At 38.6% G+C, this 15433-nt stretch overlaps 1 protein-coding gene across 1 annotated transcript in view; it reads left to right on the plus strand.

The window, feature by feature from the left end:
• The window catches only part of LOC126251391 (uncharacterized), a 144977-nt gene that overhangs the window by 39073 nt on the left and 90471 nt on the right, over positions 1-15433 (plus strand). The window contains exon 4 of the mRNA XM_049951785.1: positions 12360-13041. Within this exon, the coding sequence (XP_049807742.1) occupies positions 12360-13041 (682 nt within the window). The remainder of the gene's footprint in view (positions 1-12359; positions 13042-15433) is intronic.

Genomic DNA, 15433 nt, shown 5'->3' on the forward strand with positions numbered 1-15433 from the left:
GGTATACCTCATTATTAGTAGAGACAATTTTTTCTCCCATGCACAGATTGTTGTTTTCAGAATATATTTACGAGCTTTGTGTAGACCAAGACAGATTCATTAGGTATCCCTTGATATTTGTCAGATAAAAGAGGACAGCTTTTCTCTTCTGACAGGATATATAACTAACAATGTTGTATATCATTCTTTTCTGTTGTGTTCATGATTAGTTTGAGAGATTGCATAGCCTCTACAGACATTCATTAAATGAGTAAAAGATGAGCATATTTGTTCACAATATGTGTAGAATAATAAAATTATATGTCCCGTTGTATCCTGTGAGTTCACTTCAACAAAGTGTCTATTCCATCAAGTAACTGAATTGTCTTTGATACAATAAGGTAGAATTCTTGTTGGTAGTTTCTATCACTTTAGACCTCTTGTAATATAAGCAGCAGTCATGTTAGTACGTAGTGGTCTCACTGCAAATCTTCAGAGATGTGGGCAGAGCTCAGTGTGCAGTGCCTTAAAAAGATGCACGGACAAATAAATTAGCACGCAGTGAGTAGAAGCAAAGAAGACATCCTCTGGTGGTGTCTGTAGTGCCACTCGTAGGAAGATGGAGAGCCCTGGAGAATGTGGGGTTCACTGTGGCACGCTGGCAGTCAGTTTAGTACATCTGTTTCCATAGAGTTGTGAGCAACGTGCAGCATATTGTGTGTGGCCCAGAAAGACACAATTTGATGCCACATTTTCCTGAAATTCAGAAAGCATATTTGCTACATTAATTTTATACTAAATAATACTCACATTCACTCATTTAATTGTGCCAATAGAAGAATTCAGTTGAGGAAACTGTAAACTTACAAGCAAGCAAAATGGCTGGCAAGCACTTACCTCCAAGAGCCACAATCCAGTATTGCCAATAGCTGCATGTAAAAGTAAACTATTCCTAACTTTTGGACGTAATACCCAATTATCTGGGTGGATAGAGGAACAGGTTTAGGAAAGTTATGAAGTAGAGACAGGTCACTCAACCCCAAGTTCAGAGGGAGGCAATTGTTGTTCTCAATTTTTAAATGTATCTGTTGGCGCTCAGTTACTTAGTTGCAGTGGAACTTTGCAACATCAGTCAATAATAAGCCTTTTTACTCTTTGGTACATGTACTCCTAATCATTTAAAGGAGTGCTACTGATTACTTGCAGAGTAAAGTCTATCATGTAGAAGTATGCTGCTAACATAATTCTATTCCTGTAAATACACTTTTTTCATTCACAAAAACATCAAACCTTTGAGTGATTGATATGTTTGCTACATTCAGTATTGAGTACTGTTTTGTTGCTGCCACCTTCACAACACATAGCAGAGGATCACATTGAGTAATAGTACCTCAGTAACAAAACTAAAAATCAGAATGTCTCATAGGGTTTTGTACTACATAAATGATGTAAATGATTTTAAAGTAGTGTAATAAAGCTGAAATGTTTGTTGTTGACGCAAGCACATGGGTAAAAGCTATAAACCACTTAAGACACACCCCAGGTCCAGTTTCTTTATCTCCACAGATAGACTCATGGTGCTGTTTTGAACAAATAAGTGACCTGTTGGTGTCGTTAACAAGCCAAAATGGAATCAAAAGTAACACAATGAAGATTTTCACAGCTAGTGTTCATTTCTGTTAAAGTTTCTGGGCTGAGAGGCCATGGTTAATGTATAATGCTAGTTACTAACACTAGCTGGAACAGTTGGCAGTTTTTTCTCCGAAGATGTCTACTGCGGATACACTATGTGATCAAAAGTATCTGAACACCTGGCTAAAAATGACTTAAAAGCTCATGGTGCCCTCCATTGGTAACACTGGAATTCAATATGGTGTTGACCCACCCTTAGCCTTGGTGACAGCTTCCACTCTCACGGGCATACGTTCAGTCAGGTGCTGGAAGGTTTCTGGGGAATGGCAGCCCATTCTTCATGGACTGCTGCACAGAGGAGGTACGGATGTCTGTCAGTGCAGTGAGGCCTGGCACAAAGTTAGCATTCCAAAACATCCCAATGGTGTTCTATAGGATTGAAGTCAGGACTCTGTGCAGGGCAGTTCATTAAAGGGATGTTATTGTCATATAACCACTCCGCCACAGGCCATGCATTATGAACAGGTGCTCGATCTGTTGAAAGATGCAGTCACACTGCCCGAATTGCTTAAAACATCAATGTAGGCCTGTACTGTGATAGTGCCACGCAAAACAAGGGGTGCAAGCTCCCTCCAAGAAAAGCACGACCACTCCGTAACACCACCGCCTCCGAATTTTACTGTTAGCACTACACACACTGGCAGGTGACATCCACCGGGCATTCGCCATACCCTCACCCTGCCATCGGATCGCCACATTGTGCACTGTGATTCGTTACTCCACACAACATTTTTCCACTGTTCAGTTGTCCAATGTTTATGCTCCTTACACCAAGTGAGGTGTCATTCGACATTTACCGGCGTGGTGTGTGGCTTATGAGCAGCTTCTCGACTATGAAATCGAAGTTTCCTCACCTCGCACCTAACTGTCATAGTACTTGCAGTGGATCCAAATGCAGTTTTGAATTCCTGTGTGAGGGTCTGGATAGATGTCTGCCTATTACACACTATGACCCTCTTCAACTGTCAGTGTCTGTCAGTCAGCAGATGAGGTCGGCCTGTACGCTTTTGTGCTGTACGTGTCCCTTCATGTTTCCACTTCACTATCACATCATAAACAGTGGACCTAGGGATGTTCAGGAGTGTGAAAATCTCGCATACAGATGTGTGGTACAAGTGACACCCAATCACCTGACCACGTTCAAAGTCCTTAAGTTCCGTGGTGCATCTTATTCTGCTCTCCCACTATGTCTAATGACCACTGAGGTTGGTGATGTGGAGTACCTGGCTGCAGGTGGCAGCACAATGCACCTAATACATAAAACGTATGTTTTTGAGGGTGTCCGGATACTTTTTGATCACATAGTATAAGGGTGAAGGTTCAATAACTAGTTGTATACATTGTCAATGGTCTTTCAGCCTGGATGTTTTGGACTTCTTACCAGAAACAATTTATAAAGCTCAGTTCAGTCTGTTTGGTACTGTCATTGTGTTGGCTTGTATCCTCTTTGCTGAAACTCTAACCAAGCCTGGTTGAGTGTATGTGACTCTCTGTATTTGGAACTTTTGGATGATTTTTTTGATTTAATGGCTACTATTGTTGAAAACGATAACTAACACAAATAAGTAGGACAAAATAACAAATAACAGCAAGTAAAAAACTTCTCAATTTTTCATCTTGAAAAGCCAAGTTGGTGAATTGTCACAGGAAAGTTCTGTATATTTTTCCTGAGATATTAGTGAGAGATGTTTCACATATCCCATTTCTGTGGGGAAAGTATTCTTAATCCAGTCTAACAGATTGTCTTTTTCTAGTATAGAATACTTCAGAATTTTTTTTACGGGCATACCAAATGATCAATTATAATGATGATAACCAAATCATATTTATTGTCAATAATAAAGTGGAGAAGTTGGGTCATGGATAGGAACAGCAAAAAGACTGTCAAACGCGCGCGCGCGCGCGCGCGCGCGCGCGCACACACACACACACACACACACACACACACACACACACACACACACACACACACACACAGAGCAAAGTTTCCATTGTTTCGTAGTCAATGATGTAGTTTTCTGCTCTTTGGAATATGTCAAACAAGTTTTTTTTTCCTCTCCTTATGCGTCTAAATCTTTAATTTATTAATAAAAGTCTGAATGTGAAGCTTGTGTGTACTCTTAGAGTACTCATTCAGTTTCACAAATATATCTAACAGTAGGATCTGAACAGACAATTTTCACTGTGAAAGAAGTTGACACATTTAAAATTATTTTGAGATAAAAGAAGAATATACTTTAGCACAACTCGGCCACAAGCATGATTTTTGGAGACTGAGGGCAGTTCATATGCCATCAGTTAAACACTAGCCAAATGTCACAAGAAACGAATACGCATGCTTATCATTTCTGATGACTGGGACTACTTGCAATAAACTACAAAAACTATAATCATCAAGCACCTACAGTTCTTCATATTTTACAGCACAGCTAACAATGTTAATGCTGTTGCTGAAATTGAAGGATAAGATGAAAAAATAATGAAAAATAGTTTTTTCCATTAATTATGTGACCCACAAATATGTTCACATGTCCTCTAGTGGGGGTTGTGACCACTATTACTTGAAAACTGATGCTTGTTCGGTATGCTTAACTATTTATGTGTGATCATTTTTGGTTATAGCTGTTATCAGATTTTTTGGCAGTGTCATGAATATTTTGTATTTGAATGGAATTAACTTATATTTTATTTATTTTCAAGATTTCAACAAATTTTTACATGTAAATATGCAAGTTTCAAATTTGAATAAAGTATCTTTAGTAGTTTCCCAGGAAAAGGTTAGTGTGTGGGAATATGTAAATTGTGGGGAAAGAGATCTGCATTTAGATAACTGCTTTTCTAATTATTTTTGACCCTATCCATTTGATTCATCATCTTTGTCACCTTTCGTCTTGGTGCCCCTTTGTTTCTTGCCTTTTTTCTGATTGCTTCCATTGCAATGTCAGCATTGTCAATTCTCTTATAGTCTGTATGTCAGAAAGTGGAAAGCGTAATTACACACAGTTTGAATGCCAACATTTCAATAACTCTTTCTGCAGATACTCCTATAGTTGAAAACAAACACTACATCATATGCAGCAGTTTTGACTACCAAGGCTGATGCAGAAGTTACTGGGACAACATTACGATATGGGGCTCAGCAAACATTGTGTGTGAATTCTAGGTTATGCCATATGCACACTTCTACAACAGGTCAGACATAGCTTAAAAGTCTGTATATTGGCTTTATGGTTTCAGTTACTGCCATGGGAAAGTTGTGTTTGAGTTTTCCTCTTCATCCCTCTCTTATCCACACCATGTGGACCAGATTACAGTTGCTTGATATTTTGTAGTGAAACCTAACGATTATTAAGTTTTAAATGTAAATCAGGGATTGTTCAGCTGTAATATTTGGTGAGATTATTCCTAGTAAAGCATACTATAAAATGAATAAATAAAAACATGATTATTTAAACAATTTTTGTGGCAGCTCTTTCTTAATGTTCTTAAAACTGGCACTAACTCAACCTAGGCCAGGAACATTCTTCCCAGATTAACACAACTGCGTCATCCCCCAACAAAAACTTGTTAATTTTAAACATAACCAGGGAGAATAATGCCACCAAGTGTTAGAAAGAGCACAGATTAATAGCACTGAAGCACTATTGTTGCATACCAACTGAATGATTGGGACGTACTAGTTGTATGAGTGACATCAGGGCACACATTAACTTCTTTACAGTGAACTTCACCAAAATCTACCATAATCATCTTCCATCATTGAATGATCCCAAAATCAGACCACTATCAACGCCCTTCCATCTACTACTATGTACAGCAATGTGACACAAATTTCAGTATTACACCCAGTAATTAAATTATTTTGTTTTACAGTCTGTCATAATCAACACATTACAAAATTCTTCACTCTAAAAAGGAGGGAGAGGGGCAGTTCTGTAACTCATTATTAATTAAGGCACTATGCACAATAAAACAGTTTAATCCCTTACAGTTGTATTCCTATGTTTTGCAAACGTAGTTGGACTAATTTCATTATGTCGAGATAGTTGGTATCAAGTTCAGGTGTAATCCCTTTGTAGTCTAAAGTGCTAAATGTTGTCTACTTTTGGGATTTAAGTAAGAATTCTTAGAACTTCCTTAAAACAAAAAGCTTTGAAACTTCGTTTAAGACTGAAATTGTGTACTGGGCCTGTACTCAACCAGGTTAGAGTCACGGACCAGTATACAGTTGTAATCTGCCACAAAGTTTCACATCAGCACAGATCCGACTGCTAAGTGAAAATTAATTCTGAAAAGCCGGCTAGTGTGGCCGAGCGGTTCTAGGCGCTTCAGTGTGGAAACATGCGACCGCTACAGTCGCAGGTTCAAATCCTGCCTCAGGCATGGATGTGTGTGAGGTCCTTAGGTTGGTTAGGTTTAAGTAGTTCTAAGTTCTAGGGGACTGGTGACCTCAGATGATAAGTCCCATAGTGCTCAGAGCCATTTGAACCATTTGAGCCAATTCTGAAAACAAAAGAGTAATTAAAAAGACAATCACAAATTTAAAAAAATATAAAATTGAGAATCCACCCTTAAAAGATTAGTCCCTCAGATAATTTATAAAAACCTGAAATTAGGCAAATTGTGAGTATTTCCAACATAAATTCTATTCACCACCAGTGCTTAGCTGAACATACCTGTAATAGTGACAAAAAAGGAAACACTTGTTTGATGTTGCAGAATATTAAAATGTAATGGAGTTGAGCTCTGCCTACATCTATGTAATTCAAAGAGGTAATGAAACTGTCTGCATAAAGTTTGAATTAGAGTCTATTTTTTGTCAGGCTTAATAAAGTTCTCTGATTTTGTGATGATGCTTTCTGACACGACAGCTTGGGAAGGACCAGAAAGTAGTATGCTCAATAGACATAATTTAAGAGGTGGCTTGCTACTACCTGAGGGGGTGAGAGAGAGAGAGAGAGAGAGAGAGAGAACAAGAACAAAACTAGCAAGTTAGTTGTCCATCACACTCATGGGCTCGTCTTACTACAGAAACAGCTGTTGCAACATATGCATGTCACCTTGCCTGCCAGTGTTCTGCGTAGAGCAATAATCACATGTTGGTTTGTTTTCTTTATCCATCTGCAGGCAATAAATATTGCATAGATGTTGTCCAAAAGTACATGTAAATTTATGAGAAACCATTTCAAGGAAGTGGAACATACAAATGTGTAAATAAAAAACTACCAAAAGTGCAAGGTCATACAGTACATAGTAACACAGAATAATACAAGACCATACTATACGTAGTAGTAAAACTGTATAGACACATATGCTTATGATATTGTAATTGCAGAGTCTGTTTTCCATAGGGCTTTACTTTTGTCATTCCCTTTACATCCAGCTATCCATTAGGTATGCAAATATAATAAAGAGTTTCAAGGTGAAAGACAGTATTTTCAGTTTTACCTTAATATAAAAATGGTCAGAAAATATTTATTGGCCTACAGTGTCATTTGAGTAAAAACGTTGTTTGAGTAGAAAATTAAATTCTGCTTTAATTTTTTTTCTGTCTTCTAACTTCCTGAATTTGACTGGCAGTCTGTTGTAAAGTTTTGTCCCAATGTGGCTAATGTGGTTTTGAGTGTTTGTTCTTTTTGTTCGCTGTGTATGGAGTGTTGTTGTGTTTCGAGTATTGTAGTTATGGAAGTTGGCATTTGTTTGAAAATCTACTAGGTGAAACACACATGCACCATACAAAATATGGTTAGTATTTTAAGCTTTTTGAATGTGGGTTTGCAGTGTGTCTGTGGATGGCTGTGTGTTACTATTTGGATACCCTCTTCTGTAACAAAAAATAAAAATAATTGTTTTAGGTGGCAAGTGGTGACACCCCAAAGTAGTATTCTGTATGTTGCAAGAGACTGAAAATGGGCAAAATATGCCATCCTAGCACCCTCTGAGATACAAACATTTTCAATAATTCTAAGAGCAAAATGGGCAGAATTAAATTTCTGTGAAAGTTGTGTTACATGATCATTAAAATTTGTTTCCGTCAATATGAATACCCAACAATTTTGTAGATGTCAGTCTGTCTATAGCTTTGTCACCCAACACCAGATCGAGAATTACATTTTGGCCTATTTTCCCAAACTGCATATAATGTCAACCTGTTTGCATTGAATCAAGAGTGAACATTCATTGGGACTTGATTAGTAGTAGTTTGTAGCAGTTGCTTTGGTGCACTTATCACTCTAGTATCATATGTGAATAGTATGGTAGTGGTATGGATGTCAAACTTATATGGATGTCAAACTTATATAGACAAGAAACGGTATGGGACCTAGACTACTGCCGTTTGGTATTCTGTTTTCACTTTTTTGCATCTGACTTTTTTTTAGTAAGTTGAAATCAGTCCTACAGCCTATGTTCTGTTTTGTAGGCATGATTCGAACCAAATTTTCCCTGTCCCATGAATACCTAACACATCTAATTTTTTTCTAAAATAATGCTATGATTGATATTATCAGACGCTTTGGAGAAATCTAAATTTACTCCTGTTACAGCATTGTCTTTTTCTAGGTTTTTCATTATTTGTTCAGTGCATCACATTACTGCTGTTTCAGTAAATTTTACCTGCCTGGAAAATATATTGATTTGTGTTTAGCAATTTATGATCATTTAGATATTTGTTGATTCTTTGCTTAATCAATTTTTCTAATACTGGCTGATAAGTTTTCTGTCTTATACTTGTCTCTGTTTTTAAATAAATGGCTTTACTTTTGAGATTTTCAGCCTTTCTGGAAACACTCCTGCACTAAATGATAAGTTTGCTATGTATGCCAAGGGCCTTGCAGTCTGTGGAGCTGTCATTATTATGATAGACACCAGCACTTCATTTGCTCCTGCCAACATTTTAGGTTTCCAGTTATCACTTGTAACACTTCATGTTTTGTTTGTTTGGCTCTAATCTCGTGCTACAAGCAGCATTTGAAAATTGCTTCTGGATTTGGTCTTGAACATTAAATGCAACAACCAGATCATTTGTATCATGATTTTAACGCAGCTCGGCAACCTGAAGATATTCTAAGAACAAAACCTGCCATAGCACAATAAGCTTGTAATAATACAGCTTAGGTGGTTTTCATTAATCATTAAAATTAGTTAGTAAATTGTTTAAGGTGGTTACCATGATTGTTTCTTTATAAAGGGTGTGGCTAGATGGCTTCCCCATCTTTGTCCTTCCTCTTCCTCATATTCGTCCTATCTGAGCTTGTGTTACTTTTTTAATAAACTTACCATTGGCATAAAATATAACCCTAATCTTCCTTTCTTTCCTGTTGCCAGAGCTGTGTAACCTTTTTCATTATAGCAGAATTGTGTTGTGCCTGGCACAGTAACCGGACGTGCACTAGTGTCATTCAATTTTTCACAATCTTTTGTTTTGTTTGTATTTTCTGAAGGTACTTATTCATTTGCTTAGACAGAAACTAAAAGGACTTTACAACTTTGAAATGATATGCAAATTGATTGAAATAACTTACAGACTCAGTGGATGTGTCATTTTGTAGCAGACAATCTCAAATTTGATTCGCATAGTGGATCAGTACCCCATTTCGCCACCAGCAGCACCAGTGTAGCACACATTTAAATGGCTACTTTCACTCATGTGGAATGTGCACACTATGTGTTTTAGTTTCATGAAAACTTTTCAATTCCACAGATCAATTAACATGACAGTGATGGAATGGTTTACTACCAGCAATATGCTGCACCACCTGATTTCCTCAAGGTTTCCTCGATATCTGCTTCCCAAGTATGTGCATTGGCCATGAAGGGCCAGTCGCAAGCCACCTTGCTGCCCAGACTAGACACCACTGGATTTCTTTCTTTGGGGTTTCATTAAAAACCGTGTGTATGTTCCTCCCCTACCAAACCATTTAGCAGAACTGAAAAACTGAACCTATGCTGCCATTGCCTGATTCACTGTAACAAATGTGGGAAGAAATTGATTACCGGTGGGATGGTTTTGCATCACAAATGGTAGCCACATCGAACCAAAATGACAATTGACACATTATGTGAGACTTGAGGCTGTTTGCTACAAAATAACTTACCTACCGATCTGCAATTTACCTCTATAAATAACTATATCATTCCAAAGTTGTAAAGTCCTTTATGACTCACTCTTTATATAAGGGGCATTCAAATGAAACCCAGTCACTAGTGTAAAGTATTGATAATGATTTTATTAACTCAAAAATGTAGTTATACACACAGTACACATACTCAAAAACAGTCGCCAAAGCTGTTGGCACATTTATCCCATTGTGACACTAGCCAGTCGATTTGATCCTTGAAGAAGCTAGTAGGCTGCTGTCAGATCCAAGCCTGGACCCAGTCATACACTTTGTCAACCGTTGCGAATCGATGTCTGCGAATAGCTTGTTTTAGAGGTCCAAACACATGAAAGTCACATGGTGAAAGGTCAGGATTGTATGGTGGATGTTCCAGCACCGCATTGGCTGTGTGTGGGTGGGCGTTATCCTGTAGCAGGATAACACCATTGGACAACACGCCTTGGTGTTTCAACTTGATGGCTCGTCTAAGGTTCTATAAAGTGGCTGGGCATTGATGGTGTTCCCTATTCCAGGAACTTGACTAGCAGTGGGCCCTTGTGGTCAAAAAAGGACATCATGACCTTACCAGAACTAGTGTGCATGTCCTTAGATTTTTTTTGGAGGTGGTGAAGTCGCATGTTTCCACTGCTTGCTCTTACACTTGCTTTCCAGTTCAAAATGGTGACACCATGTTCGTTATCTGTGATAATATGCGACAGAAAGCTGTATTCCTCCTCATGATAATGTTTCAGATGACTCAAAGACAGCGCCATTTGAATATTTCGCTGTTCAGCCATCTGTTGGTGGGAAACCCAATGCGCACAGATTTTTCGAAAGTTCAAGTGTTGATGCATTATGGGTTGGGCGGCACCCTCGCTTATACCCAGTAACTGATGGATCTCGTCCACAGTGATTCTGTGGTTGTCCAAGACTAAAATGTTCACTTCCATCACCATTTCCGGTGTGAAGACACAATGATCCTGTCCAGGATGATCGTCGTCTTCCAGTGACTCGGTCACCTCAAGGTATTGTTTGTGCCATTCCACAACACTTGAACGACTCGGACTGTACTCACCGTACACAGCCTTCATCTGTTGATACATTTCACGGCCTCTAACTCCCTCCACCACCAAAAATCGAATCACTCCTCATTGTTCCTGCTTACGCGACTGCATGTTCGGTAGTGGATGATAACTTGTGTGCCCACCTTCTCTTTTGCGTGAAACCACACTAGTGCTATGCAACATCAAACGGTGCACACGCATCAGTCTCTCTACCTATAGATGGCACCCCCATACCTGCAGTTACTTGATGCCAACTTACGTGTAAGGCAAAGGTAGACGCACTGACCAGGTTTCATTTGAGTGAACCTTATATACATAAGCTTTCTGAATGGTTCTATATGAGTGGCTGACTAATTTGTTGTTCCTCTTACTGGACTGCTGACTGCAGTTCTTTACATTTGATTTATGTTAGCTGTTGAATGCTTGTTTAGATGAATCTGGATGTACAGTGGAGGTAGAAGATGGAGATTTAATTTTGGCTGTATGGCTATATGTGATTTTGATATATAACTACTCTGTTAATGTTGACATCTGATATGAAACAACTTATTGTGAATTTTTATATTTGAAGAGAACACACTGAAAATGAAAATGCAGTGTTACGTGCATCATAACCACCCCCCCCCCCCCTTTTCCTCCTCTTAGTGCTGTTATGTGCCTGGAACCACTACAGTATCCAATTGTTACTTTCCATAATTACGTTCAATTCCTGGCAACTCGAGCAGTTCATCAACTCTGCTCTTCATTCAGAACAAACTAGTGTCCCAAATAAGTTTGATTGCAAATGTTTCCTTTAGTAGCAAAATTTTAAATTAATGTATCTTTCTTTGCAGCAGATGGTGTTACTGAGCACCTTTGTATTTGCATTTAATGGGGTAAGTGTTACAGGCGGAGTACTTATGTGTGGTCATCTGTACATCTTGAAACTCTTTAGTGTTTTTCTGTTGTTGTTTTGTTTGCATATGCCTCAACAACAGAGAACAATGCATAGACTTCAACCCGAGCGAGGTGGCGCAGTGGTTAGCACACTGGACTCGCATTCGGGAGTACAACGGTTCAATCCCGTCTCCGGCCATCCTGATTTAGGTTTTCCGTGATTTCCCTAAATCGTTTCAGGCAAATGCCGGGATGGTTCCTTTGAAAGGGCACGGCCGATTTCCTTCCCAATCCTTCCCTAACCCGAGCTTGCGCTCCGTCTCTAATGACCTCGTTGTCGACGGGACGTTAAACACTAACCACCACCACCATAGACTTCACATCCTGAATAAAAATTATTCATGCCTCTGAATTAGCTGTGTTGTAAATTCGGCAAGGGAAAATGTATCTCACTGTTGACAACAATTTAGTATATGTTTCTGTACCTCTCTTCATTTTGTAATTAGGGGAGAACACAACTTTTATAACAACATGCAGTTAAAATTCTGTATTTCATTTTTCTCACTTTTCTGATTTTAGTATATCCATTCACATTTGTGAGTAGTGTCCTGTGACTAATCGCTTTACTATTTTTCCTGTTTCTTCACAGGAAGCATCACGATGTTCGGAAAGCACCAGAAGATGGCTTTCCTCATGAGAACAACATGATTGAGGTTGAGGCAGATAGTCAGTGTAGTCTGGCAAATGGAAATAGGGAACTTTGTGTAAAAGAGGAAAATGTCTCATGGCCCTGTACATCAGATGATGTTCTCAAAAATGTGGAAATTGACCCCCCAATTGCCACACCACCACATTCGCAACAAGAGGAACAGCCACAGCAGCTACAGCAAGAGCAGCATCAGGCGCAACAGCAGCCTCACATTCAACGTGTTGCAATCAGGATTAAGATGTGTGGTGATTGCAATTCACGTCATTTGTTAGAAGCTTGTCCTCTTCGCAGTCCACAAACAATTGTGAGTGATTCTGTAATATACAAGCAATGGTTTGACCATCGTGAGCAGAGTGAAAGAACTAGTGCTGTAATAGTGAGTAACCCTTGTGATGGCGAGGAACGTAAACCGACTATACTCGAAGGACGGTCTGGTCATCAGAGTTATGCCGAAGCATCGTTACCTGTCAGTTTGACTCTGAAAATGTGTAATGCTGAACATGGACTAAGTGTTATAGCATTGACCCATATCCAGCCATTTACTCAGTTTGGACCCCTTGTTGGACAAGCCATCAGAGAAATGGACATTCCTGATGACTTTAATATGAAGGACATATGGGAGGTAAGTCTTCACTGCAAAACTCTTGCCATTGTGTGGATTATGAAAGGATTTTATTAAAACAAATTGTTATTTAGTCCATAGATTATTTTGCTGTTAATGCCTGATTATGTATGTTCGTACAGCTTATTTGTACTTTTATAATTTCAGTGATGAATTTTTCATAACTTGTTAAATAAAACTACCATCATAGGGGCTTCCTGGTATGTATTGGATATCTGTTTGATTCTTGCAGGGTAAAACTCTTTTCCAAAAGTGAATTCTTACCAACGTATTGCTCCAAATATGTTAGGTTTTTATTTTCTACACTGTAACACTCACTTGAACACTGTATCATTGTTTGTTTTCTGGTTCCAAAGTTTCATGACATCATCATCCTTGAACCAATTCATTACTTTTGTATTTCACTGCTATGAAAGACGATTTTCAATTGCCTGACTGGCTCAAATTCATCTCTTCTGCTAAAGAAAAATATCTTCATACTAATTATCAGTGTGTATAATTGCTCTGTTTCCAATATAATAATTTTTGCTGACAGTATGAATGGAGCATTTAATTATGCATCTTTGCGTGTGTGTTTGTGTGTGTAAACTGTGTGTCAGTGGTTACCTTTACTTGTTCCATTTTTATAAATATTAATAATTAAAGAACAAGATATTTGTAGTTGTGGCAGTTCTCCATTATGTGTAATCATTGAGGCTTAAGGCAAGTCATGTTCACAGTTCAGTCTCCCTGAGCAAAATCTCATAACTACAGTAACATGCAACTCTTATAAACAGAAATTAACAAAATTATGTTATGTTTTCCCGGCATTCATTCGGGCAGTGCAGTGGTAGTGTATTCTGTTGGGATATTTGTGTTGTTCTGGTGGTGCATGGGTGGTATAAGGTTTACATTTCACAAAGAAACCGTCTTGGCCTCTGATGTGCCAGATGGCTTGAAAGAAGCTTTTTTGAGGTTTTGATGATCCCCTCCTTGAGTTTTTACTTGTTTTATTTCTTAAAATTCCTAACCATATTCTGAATTTTACTCAGAGATAATAGGTTCATTTTATATACTCTTGGCACTGTAATACTGTTTAGTGAGGACAACCACCTGATCAGTCCCTGCCTGGACATTTGACTAGGGGACTATTTTACCTCCACAATATTTTACCAGAGAGGTCACCATCATTAAACCATGCAGTAGAGCTGCATGTCCTTGGAAAAAATAACGGCTGTAGTCTTCCCTTGGTTTCAGCCATTCACAGTTTCAGGCCCTGCTGATTGATGTTAAAACACCAGATTGACAATGAAAAACAAGACTGATACTCTACTGACTCCACTGTGGAATGTTAGATCCCTTAATGTGGCAGGTGGATTAGAGAATTTAAAAAGGGAAATGGGTAGGGTGAAGGTAGATGTAGCGGGAATAAGTGAAATGTGGTGGCAGGAGGAACAGGCCTTCTGGTCAGTTCAGTGCAGGGTTATCAACACAGTCAGATAGGGGTAATGTAGAAATGGGTCTAATAATGAATATGAAAATAGGAATATGTATAAGCTACTATGAACAGTATAGCAAACACATATTGTAGCCAAGATACACACAAAGCTAAGACCTAACACAGCCATACAAGTATATATGCCAACTAGCTCTGCAGATGATAAAGAGATGTTTGATGATATAAAGGAAATTATTGAGGTGGTTAGTGTTTTTATTGTGATGGATCCATTACGGGGAGATTGCCATCTTCAGATGATGTCCATGTATCATAAGTGGTCGCTGCCACTCTGTTTGCTTTACAGCGTGGTGTAGATTTAGGACTCTTCTGTTATAAGCTATTTTCATGATTTGCTGCTGTTAATCATCGTTTCTCATAATTATCACAATTTGACTTTCATTGTCAGATTTGGCAGTCGTGGCAGTTGGCCAAAGTTGGCATACAATCTGCTCTACTGCAGATAATATATCGTATTTACTCGAATCTAAGCCACACTTTTTTTCCGGTTTTTGTAATCCAAAAAACCGCCTGCGGCTTAGAATCGAGTGCAAAGTAAGTGGAAGTTCTGAAAAATGTTGGCAAGTGCCGCCACAACTAACTTCTGCCGTCGAATATATGTAGCGCTACACTGGCGCCAAAACCTCTGCGTCAGTAAATAAATTAAAAAAAAAAAATGGTGGAAGACGAGCTTTTTTCTCCGCCCCGAGTTTCGACCACTGCATTTTCATACATTATCCAACGAAGTAAATACAAATTCCGTATTGTTCATCTTCGAATGTAGCAGTATTTCAATGTATTACGAAAATCCGACTGGCAAGACTGTTTGGGATGTTTGTCAATATGGCCAAATCTGCATTCTGAATTTTTTCCTACCTGTGAGAAGAGACGGTTGTTAATAGGAACTTTTATGAATTG

Source organism: Schistocerca nitens, chromosome 4 (genome assembly GCF_023898315.1).
Source record: "Schistocerca nitens isolate TAMUIC-IGC-003100 chromosome 4, iqSchNite1.1, whole genome shotgun sequence".
Classification (NCBI taxonomy): Eukaryota; Metazoa; Arthropoda; class Insecta; order Orthoptera; family Acrididae; genus Schistocerca; species Schistocerca nitens.